This window comes from Anabrus simplex, chromosome 6 (genome assembly GCF_040414725.1).
Source record: "Anabrus simplex isolate iqAnaSimp1 chromosome 6, ASM4041472v1, whole genome shotgun sequence".
In the NCBI taxonomy this organism is placed as follows: Eukaryota; Metazoa; Arthropoda; class Insecta; order Orthoptera; family Tettigoniidae; genus Anabrus; species Anabrus simplex.
In genome coordinates, this window is record NC_090270.1 from 302,137,876 (window position 1) to 302,154,556 (window position 16,681).

Sequence of the window (16,681 nt, forward strand, 5' to 3'; positions counted from 1 at the left end):
TACATATATCACACCCTCGCACTATATGTAGAAGTGAGAGATGTTATTGTCAGTATTCGATTGTTATTATTACTATTATTATTATTATTATTATTATCATCAGTATTTCATTTGCATATTTTGTCATTTATATTTGTAAGCTGGGAGATATCCACATATGTAGGTATGAGTAATTTGTTTTGTACTGGGAAAACATTGCTATATTGGACTCTGGTAATTTGTATGACTCATGCGGGCATTCCCAGTGTCTGATGAGATAGCTTGTTGTTGTACTAGGAAAGTTCTATGACTCACGTGGAACACCCGAGAGTTTGTTTATAACTTGGGACCAAGGAGAAGTTCAGGGCATGGTCTTGACAAGAGGATCTACCATGATTGGCTGGCGAGGATCCATCTCGGCGTATCATCTGAGAGGGAGAAGCAGATGTTTATATAAACTTGGACATCACAACGGGAAAGAAGGAGTGCAGAGACACTGTACGAGAAAGAAGGAGCACGTACTGACACACTGTACGGGAACGAAGTAGTGCTGATACACGGTACTGGAGTGACACGGCTACAATGAACTGGACTTCAAACGTTCATGGAACGTAGTCTTGTTATGTTCGTGGAAAGTGGCTGATTGACAAATTGTGGAGTGTTTACGCATTAAGTATTGTAGCACTTGTGGCGGCTTGGCATTATATGTTGGTGAAAGCTATCTCAGACTTTCCATAATTTATGTTCAGGATCGACAAACGTGTGTTACTCAAACGTATATATCTTTACAACAAGTGTTTAAGTCTGTGAACACAGTATTATGTGGTACAGTATCTGTGTGATGTTATGACTGCCGATTATGAGAATCGACAAGTCGTATTGATACAGAGACAGTGAAGGGTATTTATCTACATATATGTACATTGTTCATCGGACTATCTACAAATGGTAGCTTAGTTCTCACTTTCGTTTTCCCACTGTTTTCATTATTGTTGTTGTTGTACATATGGAGTCTTCCAGCAATCTTTTGTGTGTGTATTATATGTATAATTTTGTGTGTTGATGAGGTTCTCATGCACGAATTTTGTTAAGAATATAGTTGGCTATTTTAGAATCAGTGGAGTTATTGATGAACCTAGGTGCAGTTCCTACCTATTTAGTCGTTTTCAGGGGGTTAGGTAAGGCCTGCAGCAGATGTACCAGTACGCAGCATTATATACACGCCCTGGGATATAAAGTTTATCATGCTCTATCAGATTCGAGGGATCCATTCTGGTGAACTCTGGCGCCCAGACTACGGACATTTTGATTAACTATTTTTATCAATTTAATTTATTTCAAGTACTTTATGAAGTTTTTGAGTAATTTAATGTATTCATATATTTTTATTTATGATATTTTAATATTATTTATATATTTTTATTAATGGTATTATTTATTATTTATTAGATTAGGGAACTACTTGTGGTGGATTGCTGTTTGATTTGCCATTACAGGTATTAAAATTTTTCGAGGAGTTTGGCTCCGGCTGATCAAAGTTGCTAGACTAAAAGAGGTTTTCAGAGCAAAACTGACGAAGTTTCCCCGGTAAAACAGAATGTAAAGTTTCAAGATTTTTAAGTCGCGTACTGGTAATTAATGTTTGAAGCTGGTCCCACGGTCTAACTTGCCTGCCGCTTACCAGGAGGGCCTGGGTTCAATTACCGGCTAGATCAGGCATTTTTACCTCGATATGAGGGCTGGTTCCAGGTTCACTCATTCTACAATTACCTTTAATTGAGGATCAATTGAATGGTGAGAGAGCCCGGAATAACGGCCGAGAGGATTCTTCACACTGACCATGCGCCACCTCGTAATCTGCAGGCCTTTGGACCGACGGCGGTCGCTTGGTAGGCAGAAGGCTCACTGGGGCTGTAGTTTGGTTTGATTTAGGGGTCTTTTATAAGATTATAAGTATACATATTTCATTTTTGTGTTTAGCTAAATTGTTGATGGTTCATTCGATCCCGGATTTTCCGTTTTCCCGTGTTGTACGGTTTTTTTTCTGTGGTCCCTCCAAAAAATGGAGAATCGAGGTTCCACTGTATTACTGAACAGTGAACCTCCAAAGACAGGTCCTACCAAGAACCCCAATCCAAACTTTTCGACTCAGCCCCACCAGACAAAGAGGAAATAAAAGAAATCATTAAGACTCAAAAACAACAAAACGTCCGGTAAAGATTCAATCGTGGCGGAACTTCTAAAATACTCAGGGGACGAACTATTAGAAGTTAGTGAGACTCTTCCAAAAGATTTGGGAAACTAAAAATATACCAGATGAATGGAAGGATGCTATAATTCACCAATTACACAAAAAAGGAGACAAAACTAATATTAACAACTATAGAGGCATATATTTTTTTTTTTACAAGTTGCTTTACGTCGTACTGGCACAGATAGGTCTTATTGCGACGATGGGACAGGAAATGGCTAGGAGTGGGAAGGAAGCGGCCGTGTCCTTAAATAAGGTACAGCCCCAGCATTTGCCTGGTGTGAAAATGGGAAACCACAGAAAACCATATGCGGGCTGCCGACACAGTGGGGTTCGAACCCACTATCTCCCGAATACTGGCCGCACTTAAGCGACTTCAACTATCAAGCTCGGTATAGAGGTATATCACTCCTATAAGTTGCATACAAGATACTGTCCAACGGGCTCCAGAATAGAATAGAGAATTACATAGATCAAGAGTTGGGGGTATACAAAGCAGGATTCAGGAAAGGATGGTCCTGTGTGGAGCAGATATTGCCCATCAAGACTTCAATCAAAACTAAAACTATCAAGCAGACAAGAAGGTAATTATGACATTTGTAGACTTCAACAAGGCATATGACTCTGTTGACAGGGACACATTAACCTTTTCACTGCCGAGTTTTGATGACCAGCCGAGCCCTGTGGGCCTTTTTTTTTTTTAATAAAGGAAGGAACACTTTGAGAGATACATATTTACCGATACTATTAATGGATATCGTCCCCTTAGCCCTGCAGCCCAATACGATGTCGGGGATGAAGTGAGATTATATTTTACACCATATTTTATGACTGGATGTCCTTCCTTACGCAAACCTCAGTTGAGAAGATAATGAATATGCAAAGAATGATGATGATGATGATGATGGTGAATGAAACTGGGTACAGAGGTGGAAGGAATCAGCTGTGGCTTATGAATAGGAACTGTCCCGGCATTTACTTGGGAGTGCAAAAGGGAAACCACAAAGAAAAGAAAAGAAATTCTCAAGACAGCTGACGATGAGGTTCGAACCCACTCGCCTGCCAAGTGCAGAGCTTGGCTCCATAGCCGTAGCATGTTAATACACGCGGCTACTTCACTCGGTGATACTATTACTGAAATTTAATAATTTTTTTAAAATCCGAGAACTGGTAATATCAAAATCATTAACATTTGGGGAAAAAATAATTTATCTGAGGAAGGGGTGACAATTCCGCTTGAGACTCATCATTACTACTTTGTCTCGCACTTTCTTGTAGTTCAATGTTGCCATTTAGATTTTCTCCACCTTCATTTTCAAAATATAGCTCTCCAGAATCACCATTTATGAGGAAACATTCAATTTCTTCGTCAACAAGAGAAGAATGTATACTTCAAGTCGTCATGATGGCTACACGTAAGCGGGAAAGATGTTCCACTCCAATGAAGCTGAAATAACACCAGATCGCTTTCAAAACATGCGAAATGGAGTGGTATATCTGCAGTACAGAACTTCTTTGAGCATTTCCATGGAATCTCGAAGCATGACATATATCGCGTTCATTTGTGAGATCGGTGAAGTACACACGGCACCAAAAAGTATATATACGGGTTTGGCGGACACGGCACGGCATTCAAAAACGTACATATACGGGTTTGGCAGTGTCTGGGTTAATTAAAGTGCTGAAAGAATTTGGAATTGATGAAAAAACAACTAATATAATACAACAGACATAACAAACACCCGGTCACAAGTAAAATTCCTTGGAGAGCTATCAGAACCATTTGAAATCAAGACAGATGTGAGGCAAGGAGATGGCCTCTCCCCAGTCATTTTCAACTGTGTTTTGGAGAAGGTGATAAGGGAATGGCAAAACGAAATTGAGTCAGAAAAATATCCTGAATGGAATCAAGATAGGACACAAAAACACTGGACTTAAATTTGAATGTCTTGCATTTGCCGACGACTTAGTGTTCTTTGCTGAAAATCTAGAGACTGCCACTACACAGATAGAGGTTTTGCCAAGAAACAGAAGAAAAGGCAGGACTTATATTATCCTTTGAAAAAACTAAGTACATGTACATAGATCCCAAAGAACCATCTGATGCTTGTTGTTTAAAGGGGCCTAACATCGAGGTCATCGGCCCCAAAGGACCATCATGGACAATGAAGAACAAGTATGGTGACATAGAGAGAGTCCATAAATTCAAATATCTAGGGGAGATTCTGAATCCTAGCAACAATGAAAAGCCAGCTATTGAAGAAAGAGCAAAGAAGATGGAGATTGCATTCAGGCTATGCTAGGAAACTTAGCAAAGAATATGGAGATTACATTCAGACTATGTTAGGAAACTTATAAATCCCTCTCCTATCAAGCCAAACACAGACACTATAATACTGGGGTGAAATCTGAATGCCTCTATGCAGCAGGGACAATTGGCAGAAAAGGTATTACTGAAATAGAAAAGAAAGAGCGTACATTTCTGAGGAAAATTCTGGGACCCAAGAAAGCAACAGGAATAAGTTTACCCTCCGTTTGAGATCAAATCAAGAGCTGTATGAAAAATGCAAAAACATTTCAACCTCGATAAGAAAAAGGTGACTGACTTTCTATGGACACCTGAGAAGAATGAGACCGGAACGTCTAGCAAATAAGATCCGCATCTTCCAGGAAAGAAGAAAGACCCAAGTACCATTGCTGAAAGAAGTTCATCAGGATCTTAAAAAATGCGGCATTGAGGAGGGCGATATTTCAAACAGAACAGTATTCAGAAGGAAAATTGCGAAGGTGACACATCTGTTTGTAGAGAAACCCAAGAGAACAAGAAGGGTGTTCTCGGATAAGGAACGAGCAAAAGAGAGCCAGAGAATGAAGGATTACTGGAGTATAAAGAAAGATAATCAACAGTCAAGGAAACTGTGTAATCATAACCCATAGAAGGTTGACACGATCCTAAATAAATATAATAACATAATCTTACAAACACTTCTAAACCAAACCAAACTACAGCCCCAATGGCCTACCATGCGACCGCTGCTCAGCCCGAAGGCCTGCAGGTTACGAGGTGATGCGTGATCAGTGTGACAAATTCTCTCTGCCTTAATTCCTGGCTCTCTAGACTGGGGTCGTCATCTCACCATTAGATAGCCCCTCAATTAAAGGTAATCACGTAGGCTGAGTGGACCTGGAACCAGGCTCATATCTACGTAAAAATGCCCGACCTGGCCCGGAATCGAACCCGGGCCCTCCAGGTGAGAGGCAGGCAAGTTAGACCAAGGAGCTGGCTTCAAACATTAATTACCAGAATGCAAATTAAAAATATCTATACAGTACTTGACATTCATTTTTACCGGGTAAACTTCATCAGTTTCCCTTGAAAACTTCCTTAACTTCAGCGACTTTGATAAGCCAAACTCTTCGAAAATCTAATTACACCAAGCCAAACAACAATCTACCAAAGGTAGTTTGTAATTCTCCAATCTAATAAAATAAAGCACATTAGATACGAAAGCGCCAAACATGATGGCGAAATCCCTTCTCTTTTTTTCCTTCCATTGTAATTTGATCACCAGTATACTGTTCGTAGTCAGTTTCTGGAAATCCTGTACCGCGTAAATTAAGCTTACATCGACTTTTGAAGGTCATGTTGAAATTGAGAATATGGTTTTGAATGTATTGATTCTCAAAAGTTCTCGAATGCATTATATTAAATTCTGCCCACCACCAATCACAATCAAATTGGAAAGAGAAAATATATCATCAAAACTTAAGAAATTATGGTTATTCGTGACTTTGAACTCAGCTGGAAAGCGCGCTCACTGCACAAGTCAGTACTAGTGGGAAATGCTACAAATTTTTTAAATGCAACGTTGCACAAATAAAACAACTGCGGTTGTTATGACATTTTAACACAAAATTCCCAGCCTTATATTAATATCAAAACAGTAACAGCCAATCCCAAGAACTCCCATGCCTTTATTTATGAAAGATGCAACATCTGTTCTGATCTCTATAACATCATTGTATACGATAATATTAAAATATTAGATTTATATTAAGAAGGAGAAGTTTCGATTCCTGCTTGAAAGCCCAGTGACTATACAATGCCCTGAGGGAAGTGCCGAAAACCTGGTCGGCGATATCATAAAAAAAATTTTAAAAAAAAATCTAACCCTGGACATAATGTAAGACATTTTACAAGTACGAACATTTGATGAAACTCGTTCTGTCTTTAAGTAGAGCTGTTGAAATACACTCAGTCTCCTTCCAATTGTTGTGGCCACTCTCGGCTTAGTGATACTTGCTCTTTACAATACCACCTGAATGCGATGCTACGATGGTCCCTTCAGCAAGTTCATTGCCGATCGCTTTTCCAGTACAGTACTTGCTCTAAATATCAGAATGATAGGACGTTAACACCAAGATTCATGGGTGGGCTGTAGCTGTCATTTCATGAGATACAGTTTCTTGAAAAATGCTTTATCGAGGATTTAGCGTTGATGGGACTGAAATTTCTGGCCAGTTGATCTGGGAAATCGTTTCTTCGAGGAACGGAAAATGCAAGATTTTTACGTGATATAAATAGGATGCCCACAGGACCATGTAACCTGAAAAAATAAACTGGGAAAACTTAGTTTCCGGGAACGGATAATCGAGATTCCACTGTACATGGTATTTCCTGTCAGGGAGTACAAATAGTGTCTTGATATTATAAATTTTCTCATTCAGGACAAATATTTCAGGTTCCCTATGGGAATCAATATCTATATCATCTGATGGCCAAGCAGGCATAAATTTTTGGTGATGAGACAAAGTCTCTCATACTGCATTGGCACTGCCGGTGGCTCCAAGAAGCCTGCGCAGTGGCTTCCACTGTATGCACTAGCCATGCATCTTGGTGGGTGTGCTAGGTGCCAACTGATGGGTCCAGCCTGGCACATGGGGATGAAATGCTGGTGACCGGGAGTGGGTTGGCTGGAAGGTTTGTAGTGTCCGATGGCAGACCGTTTGTATTGGTATTGTAAATTTACGCATTTGGGAAAATATTTCAGGTTCCCTATGGGAATCAATATCTATATCATCTGATGGCCAAGCAGGCATCAATTTTTGGTAATGAGACAAAGTCTCTCATAGTGCATTGGCACTGCCAGTGGTTCCAAGTGGCCTGCGCGATGGCCTCCATGGTATGCACTAGCCATGCGTCTTGGTGGGTGTGCTAGGTGCCAACTGATGGGTCCAGCCTGGCACATGGGGATGAAATGCTGGCGACCAGGAGTGGTTTGGCTGGAAGGTTTGTAGTGTCCAATCGCGGATCGTTTGTATTGGTATTATAAATTTACTCATTTGGGACAAATATTTCAGGTTTCCTATGGGAATCAATATCTATATCAATCACCAAGGAATGTTCTCAGCACACAGTCCGCTATGGTAAGGATGATGATGCCTTGGATTTTTTTAAATTCTAAGGAAGTCCAGTGACTCATTACGAATTGTTCCTCTAATGCCTATCATAAGCCCAAACTCAATTAAGAAATTATCTTTATTACAAACCTGCAATTCGTTTATCTTCTCCTTCAATTTCTTCACTTCTGAATCCAAAGTAGAAGCCTGTTTTTTAGAATTTTGGGCAGTCTGTAGTAAATCACCAACCTGCTTTTCAAGGATCTTTACTTGCTGCAGCGAGTTTTCTAAATCAATTTGAGCAGCTTCCAATTCTTGTCCCTGGAAAGATAAAATACAGTGTAATAGGAAAAAGTGGGAAGCTACATTTTACTGAAGGCAAACAGATCAACTTTACTAAGTTCAACTTGTGTTAATTAACTTAACAATTAAATTTATCTCTTACCACGAGAATATACTGTACGAAGGTTGATCAAGTATAAACGGGATTTTTGTTCCTTAACATCAATAGTTGGTAAGTCTGGCCCTGTGCTTTTGCTATGTTTAGGCAGGACCATTAGGAGTGGGGAGAGTGTGCTGTTAGATATTTCCTGCTGTATCATCAGTAACGCTCAAGATGTCGAAGCAACACGTGCACCCCTTCACTGTGCAATGCATAATTATAAAATTTCTTGCTTGTGAAGGAGTTACAGTGGCGGAAATTTGCCAGAGAGTGACTGCACAGTTCGGTGATCAAATGCTGTCAAGGACGTGTGTGTAAGGAATGGCAGAGGAAAGGGGAGGCAGCATCAGTTAAAGCCAAGACTCGACTGTCAGCTGGCAAGGTTCTTGCAACTGTTTTTTCCATCGGCGAGGCATTATGCTGATTGATTTTTTGCACGAGCGGCGCACAATCAATGCTGCTTACTACTGCGAGCTGTTGAACAAAGCGAGGGTTGCATATTGCTGCAAAAGACGAGACCATCCGATTCAACAATGCGCGGCCCCATACTGCAGCACTAACCGTCTTCAAGTTACAAGAAATGCACTAGACTACACTTGATTATCGTCCTTACAGCCTGGACTTACCGCCCTGCGATTTCCATTTGTTCAGAACGCTTAAAGATTCTCTAGGAGGGCAATGATTTGAGGACGATGAAGAGTGCGGAAGACTTCATGCACAACTGGCTGGTGACACGACCCTGTTCTTTTTACGATGAGGGCATATAAAAGCTGCCCATATGCTGGAACAAATGCATTTCCAAAGCAGAAAACTATGTGGAAAAATAAATTGTAATTGGCTTGTTTTTTTTTTTCAAGAAATGAATTTAACTAAAAAATAAAATCCTGTTTGTTGGAGAAGATTATCTGGGAATGGGAAGAAGAACTGAACATAAAAGGATTACTTCACCAAGTATACATTGGAGGATCAAAAAGTGGTGTCATGATTAACTGCCGTGCCTTTGCTGATGACCTTGCGCTGCTATCTAGGAGTACTGACACAGCAATAGAACAGCTGAATGTTCTAAAACTACAAGTAGAAAAAGCAAGACTACAGATTTCTTTCGAAAAAACGAAATATATAACAAACGTAAAAATAGCCCCTCGGTACCTGAAGACAGAACACGGTAAAATAGAAAGAACTGATAGCTTTAAGTACTTGGGTGAAATAGTGCAATTGAAAACTAATGAAAGAGAAGCAAACAACACCAGACGGAAGAAGATGGCTGCGGCTTTTCGTAGGACATATCCTATATACAAGAAGAAAACTATCTCCAGACAAGCTAAATTAAGGCACTACAATACAGTTATTAAAACGGAATGTCTGTACGCTAGTGAATGCTTCGAAATGACAGGGAAAGCGGGACTGAGAGAAGCTGAGAAATTCGAAAGAAAGATCCTTTGCAAAATAATGGGTTCAAAGATTGTGATGGGACAGTATAGGTAGCGAGGAAGGGAAGAACTTTACCGTGACAATGAAAGGCTGAGTCCATGAGAAAACGGAGACTTAAATTCTATGGGCATTTATTTAGAATGGATGAGAAGAGACTAACGAAAAGGATTTTCACAATGCTAGACAGCAGACCTAAAGTGTCCAACAAATGGTTCAGGGAGGTGAGAAAGGATCTCAAACAGGTGGGACCAAATTCAGAAGACATCTCAAACTGAACAAAGTTTAGGTCAGTGATCGACAAATTCCAGGGATTCCATGACGAACCATGACGACGGAAGAAAGAAGACAGGCTGCCAGAGAAAGGATGCTAAAATTTTGGGCTGTGAAGAAGGCTTCCAGAAAGATGTAACTGTTACCTAATGTGGTCTCTAATTGCCATAAAAAAAAAAGATACCCCCCTCGTATTTACTCGCATATTAAACCCTGTTTATTTTTCCATTTTCACAGCAGTAAAAAGTAAGGGGGTCCAATATGTAAGAACCTACCATTTTGTATGGTGAACAATGACTTTTAGATCTACATAAGAGTAAATGGTGAACATACATACCGCATTAACTCATGTAAATGGATGCCACTGTCAACGGACAGACCTTAGTTTTCCCCTCAAAATTTTGGAAAACATTTCCTCGCTTAAAGGACATATTTAATTGTCAACAAAAATGGTCACAGTAGGCAATATTAATTAAGAATTTAGTAAACAACATGTGTACATTTACCTAACAGTTATATAAAGTTCCTATCATCTGCATAATACACCAGTGAATTAGTCTTTACTAGGCAGACTAATATATGATACTGTTCACATCGCTGAATACAAAGAATGCAATAGCACTGACACAATGCCTGGTGAAATCCTCTTTGGTCCTAGATCATGTAATGGAAGCCATAAGCCACAGGAATGATGAACACCATGCCACATTGGAAAGTTCCGCTTCTTCCATTCATTTGAATTAAGGGCGGGTGTTGGGTAAAGTCCTGATTAAGGGTTGCTGCTTTTTTGTCGCATGAAATTCATATTCTGCTGTATTTTCTAGGCCGTTCATCTGGGCTAGCTCCCTGATAAAGACATCAGGTCAATGCTGTTCTCGATAGACAAAGGGTTCATTTTATGTATGCAGCTTTAACTGCCTCCAGCCTCTTCAAGTTTGCAGACGTAAGATAGATCCACATCTTACTAATCGCATAGCAGACAATTGGTGCTATCTTGATATAAAAGAGGCACAGAGCTGTTCCTGGTGCGAGTTTCTCAATTTTCTTTATACCAATGATTGCTTTGACATCTTTCTTCTATATGCTTGCTAAAGGCTTTCCCTGTTACTTGTAAAATTATGCCCAAGTAGGTAATACTGACGATCTTAAAACTAGATAGATTGTTGTATGCTATAAAAGTAGTAAACTGGGATCAATGGCTGCACACTCAGATGCCTACATTCACAATACCATACACATGCTGTGAAGCATAGCAAATTTAATTCCTTACCATACTGTGTAAAGTGGATGGCAATGTTTTCTAGAGTATGTGCAGTAATTATTGGCGATGATGAGAACTGAAGGACAAAGTAGTCATATTCAAATTCCAGTGTGCGAAAAGTTCTATTTCATTTTAATGTGCACAAAATAAATAAATAGTAATAAAATAAAATAACCCAGTATTGTTAGAACGTCTGGCAATGGACAGGAATAAGACAAAATATTTGACTTACATGAGGAGTTACAAAAGTAAGCATGATATGTTTGCTTATCAAGGTATGGTTTCACAATGAAAAGAAATAATATCTGCATAAAATCTGTGGAATCCATGCCAAACTGTGATACTGCTATTTTGAAGAACAAAGCAGTTCACATCAAGTATTAAGGTATGATTTTCTGTCATTGGAGAAACTGATCTTCAGTAGTTTTTACGAATTTTATTATGATAGTACTTTTCTGTATCTTGTTCAGATTAATTAGCATGCTACAGTATAATGGTGTGCTGAACGTTCATTCAACTGCTAATTGTTTTGCAATATCGGTACTCAAGAATGGGAAGTACAGCTCTGCAAGGTGTTCATTAAATCCGACATGAATCAATTGTATTTAAACTTTTTTAGAAAACTAAGCAAGTTGACTGTGTGATATTGACTGCATAACTTTAAACTTGCATTTAGAAAATGGTGGGTTCAACTCTCACCATCAACAACCTTATTTATTTACTTACCGTATGGCTTTACAGATACAATACATACGTAGGCCTACATGATTTTGGAAAGCAAACTCTATCTTTATGTCCAGGTTGTTTATGTAACTAACTGTCTCTGGAAACGCACAAGCAAAATCACTGATGTCGCCAGTGAATTTTCTTCTTGGACACTCTGTGATAATATGTTTGATAGTCTGTTTAGAGGCACCACAATCGCAGTTTGGTTTAGGAATTCTTTTCCATTTGTTGTGGAAATCTCCATAGTTACCATGGTTTGATCGTATCCTGTTAAGAGTAGACCAGGTTTTATAAGGAAGCTCAAATCCAGGTGGTAGCGACGAACCAATTTGTGGCAGAGTTGACTCATGCCTAGTATCGTCTTCCCTGCCATTTTTTAGATATATTAAAGTTGGTATTCTTCAATTCTATTGCAGTTCTTATTGGTGGATTTCGAGACTCTCAGACGATTCACATGGACATCACAGCAATATCGCCATGTATTGGTAACTTTTTCTTGAACTCCCTGAGGAGAGCGTACTTACGCCGAAGATCTGTGGGGAGAAATGGCTGAGGATAGGCAGACAATATGTGGGTGTTAACCTTATTGCGCTGGTGATGAGACGCATCGTGGTGTTGAGCTGTGTATCTATGGGCTATTCAACCAAACAGGAGCATAGTACTCAGCAGTCAAAAACACAAGTCCCAAAGCTGTGCATCAAAGTAAAGTTGCAGTTGAATCCCAAGTTGTACAACAAAATTTTTGGATTACATTGTTACGAGTTTTTAATTTGGATTGGATGTTATGAAGGTGTTGTCTAAAGGAGTGTGTTCTATTTCTATCTAAGGTGACTTCAAGATATTTAGGGAATCTATTGTGTTTCAATAATTGATTTCCAATGCACACCTGCAATTGTTTATTTGCCATCTTGCTGTTTAGATGGAAACAACATACTTCTGTTTTGTTGGCATTAGGTTGTAAGTCTCCACAATTTAAGGTATTGTGTCAACTGTTTAAGGTCATCTTGCATTTCTTGAATGTTGTATCTCTGGTAGCAATTGGCCAGTCATCAGCATTACCAAATTTTCTCAAAAGTGTGGCAGGCATATCTGAGATATATAAGCTAAATAAGATTGGAGCAAGAACAGAACCCTGAGGAAGTCCATTATTTAGTGATCTTTTGATGCTCACAGCATTCCCCATATGTACTTGGAAAAGTCTTTGGCTTAGCATATTATTCAAGAGCTGGTCAGTCGTCTTACATGGTATGACTTTTAGAAATTTGAAGAGTAGGCCATCCTTCCAGACCGTATCATAGGCTGCTGTCAGATCAATAAAAGTCACCAATGTCGTAAGCTTTCTCTGATAGCCTGCTTCTATGAGAGTTGTAAGAGACATTATTTGGTCTGTAGTGCTTCTGTGCGGTCTGAAACCTGCCTGCTCCACTGGGATTTTCTAGAGTATCTCTGGGCCAATTCTATTTAGAAGGAGCTTTTCTAGTAATTTATATGTCACACTAAGCAGGACAATAGGGTGATAGCTCTCTGGTTTATCCTTAGCTTTACTGTTTTTCATGATGGCTATGATCTTTGTTTGTTTGAATAACTTCCGTGAAGACTGTGGCAGCCACAGTCTAACTTCATACCCACAATGAATGATAAATTCCAAGTGAATACCATTCACACCTGGTGCTTTACCTGGCTTGATATCAGCCATTGCAGTAGTTATCTCATTCACAGTAAAAGGTCTGAAGTACTACGATATATCTGGAATACTATCTTTCAGAATATTCAGATTCTTCTTTATGCGTTTCGTGAATACTTTATCCCTGCTACTTTTGGAAGTCATGACTATATGAGACACAATTTTGTTAGGGTGAAGTTCTGAACTTCTTCGTGTAATAGGTTTACCATCCCCCAGCTTTCTGAGAAGGGACCAAGTTTCACGACTGGATTTTGTAAAGTCAAGAGATTCAACTTTCAAAATCCACTTTTGTCTTCTTGAAGAATCTAAGCTATGTAAAAGGCGATCTGCAATTTCGTGTTCATCACTATCAATGTATTATTGATGAAGGTTATCTGTTTCTTCACTCCATCCAGGGATACACTCTCTACAGAAGCCCCTAGGGATGCGATTCTTTGCTATATATATCACAGCTCCCACGAATCTCTCATATCCTGCACTTGCTGGTTGTATCCTTAGCAAACACTTGTCAAGGTCCTCTGTAAAGTCAGACCAGTTAGCTTTACTGAAGTTCCAGCATGCTCGCGAGTTAGTTGATACTAGAGGAATCTGGATGCCCAGCTCGTAGAGGACTTGCTGGTTGGCCATGCGTAAAGTCTGTGAGCACTTTCCGGATGATTGGTAAAGATTTATCATCTTGGTTTCTAGACACGAAGCACAGGTCAGGGCAATATTCAAATCTCCATGCTGCAGATCTTAAAGTACCTCAATCCTTGATGTCGAAAACTTGGAAAAGTTCAATACTTTCTACCCAACTCATTAGCGCCTCTCTGTTGTCGTCATTTCTATAATTCCATTCCTGGTGATGACTGCTGAAGTCTCCTACACAGACAGCTGGGTGTGGATGCACATTTAAAACTTGCTTAGGCCGCTTGACATTGGGTGGTTTATAGATATTTGAGGCTACAGTGTCACCTATCCGAGTCAAAACGGTGTGAATCCTGGTTTATACTAGAGGAGACAAGGTAAACATTATCTATGGTTGAGTGTACATAGATGGCACTACCATATGCTTGATGATAGGTAAGCTCACAGAAGATCATATCCCGGAATCTTTCCTTTAGTCCTCAATTGCTGATCATCTGCAGCATGAGTTTCTTTGATAACTACTAAGTCAACTTCATAAGAAAGTATCAGCAATCTTGAAGATCGTTTTCTGTTTTCACAATGACAAATACTGAGACTGTACTTTCATTAAGGCCCCAACTGCTTCTTTCCTAGTCCTAGCCCCTTCCTATCACATTGGTGCTGAAAAGTAATCCGAGTACTGCAAAATGATGGAAAAAATAATTTTTAAATACTGAGCAACTCTACTGGAATTTGATTTCACATGAAAATGGATAGTTCTGTTCAAAATAATGAGAGATTTTATGGACAGTAATTTATCATCTATGGTGAATATGTTATATGGAAAGCACTCGACAGTCATACTAGATGTGTCTCGACTAGTGGGAGACAAAATTAAAATGTGTGCTTCAGTGATGAAACCAGTCTTCCTAGCAACAAACAGGAATTGGTAGAGATTTTAGAAAGAGTGAAAACTGTAGTTATTGCGGAGTATGATTCAAGATCAACCTTGACAAGTCAAAGTTAATGAGAATTAATTGAGCAAAACAAACTGAACTCACGGGCAGTCTACGAGAACTAGAGACTGTGGATGACTATGTATCTATATCCACACTCCACCAGACTGAACTGAGATCAAACCCACCAACTTGAGCTTAGAAAGTCAGTGCTCTACCATCTGAGTTTTTCAGCCTGGCATCCCATGGTCAGGGAGCATGGACTAGATGAAACTTGATACAGGTGGGTTGAGTCAATGCTCCGAAGCAAAGTGGTACATGTGTACCACCTAATGGGGAGAAGTCTAGTGGCTAGAGTTATTGGCAGCTGTCCACAGGGAGGGGTGTTATCTTCTCTGCTGTGGGATCTTGCGACAGACAAACTGCTGAATATTGTCAGCAGTTTAGACTACATTTCTGGCTATGCTGACGATACTGTTATCCCTGTGCAAGGGAAATTCACAAAGCATTTAACGTTGTTTTCAAATGGGCCCAAAACGAGGGACTTAACGTATGCTCTCATAAAACTGCAACTGTTCTCCTGACCAGGAAAAGAAACTTATAACAATTAGGACCTATATTTCTGAATGGTGAAGAAATTAAAACATTGGGAGAGGTTAAATACTTGGGAGTATTTCTTGACTTCGAGCTTACCTGGATCCAACATTTACCTCTACAGAAAATTCACAGTCATTTTCGTGGTAATCAGACACATGTATGGTAATACATGGGGATTATGACCTAGTATGATCCACTGGTTGTATACTAGGGTAATAACATCATTCGTATGGTGCTCTAGTCTGGTGGTTTAAAACACAGAATAAGAATACTCTAGTTTAACTGAGCAAGATTCCAAAATATGGCTTGCCTGGCCATTACTGAAACTTCCAGAATAACCCCAACTGTGACAATGGAGGTCCTGTTGAACCTTACTGCACTTGATATTTTAACCAAGGGGGACACCAGGGTAGCACTCCACAGAATGCGAAAACTATTTTTGTTTTTCCAAGCTGTTTTACATCACACCAATACAGATAGGTCTTACGGCGACGATGGGATACGAAAGGGCCAAGAGTGGGAAGGAAGAGGTCGTGGCCTTAATAAAGATACAGCCCCAGTATTTGCTAGTGTGAAAATGTGAAACCATGGAAAAATCATCTTCACAGCTGCTGGCAGTGAGGAGATTTAAGATTAAAATTTCCAATTTCAGTGTCAAGAATATTTGTTATAAGAGAAGTTGTAGGTGATCCCGTATTAAATATACAATCTGATTACACAATCGTTAAATATAATTTTAATACGAAATTTAAGGTCATCATTGACCTAAACTACTGGAAGAAAGAACCTGTTTTTCCTAAGAGTCCACTGATATGGTTTACAGACGGATAAAAATCAGACTTGGGAACAGGCTTGGTGGTATATGGAGGTAGACCAAGGACAAGCCACAGTAATCCAGCCTGAAATATATGTAATCTTACAGTATACACAATAAATCATAAGAAGAGCTTTTAAAGGCAAAATAATTCTTGTATTTTTAGACAGCCATCCAAGCAGAACTTCAGGTTTTACTGAACCCCAAAGAAACTTCCAAACAGCTAGAAGAATGTCTTAAATGCACAGTCAAACCTTGGACAAC

The 16,681-nt window shown here is 39.5% G+C and overlaps 1 protein-coding gene across 1 annotated transcript in view; it reads right to left on the minus strand.

Annotated features, from left to right (window-relative positions):
* Positions 1-16,681, minus strand: part of LOC136876493 (structural maintenance of chromosomes protein 6) — a 271,830-nt gene that overhangs the window by 87,286 nt on the left and 167,863 nt on the right. The window contains exon 14 of the mRNA XM_067150494.2: positions 7,781-7,951. Coding sequence (XP_067006595.2) covers positions 7,781-7,951 — 171 coding nt within the window. The remainder of the gene's footprint in view (positions 1-7,780; positions 7,952-16,681) is intronic.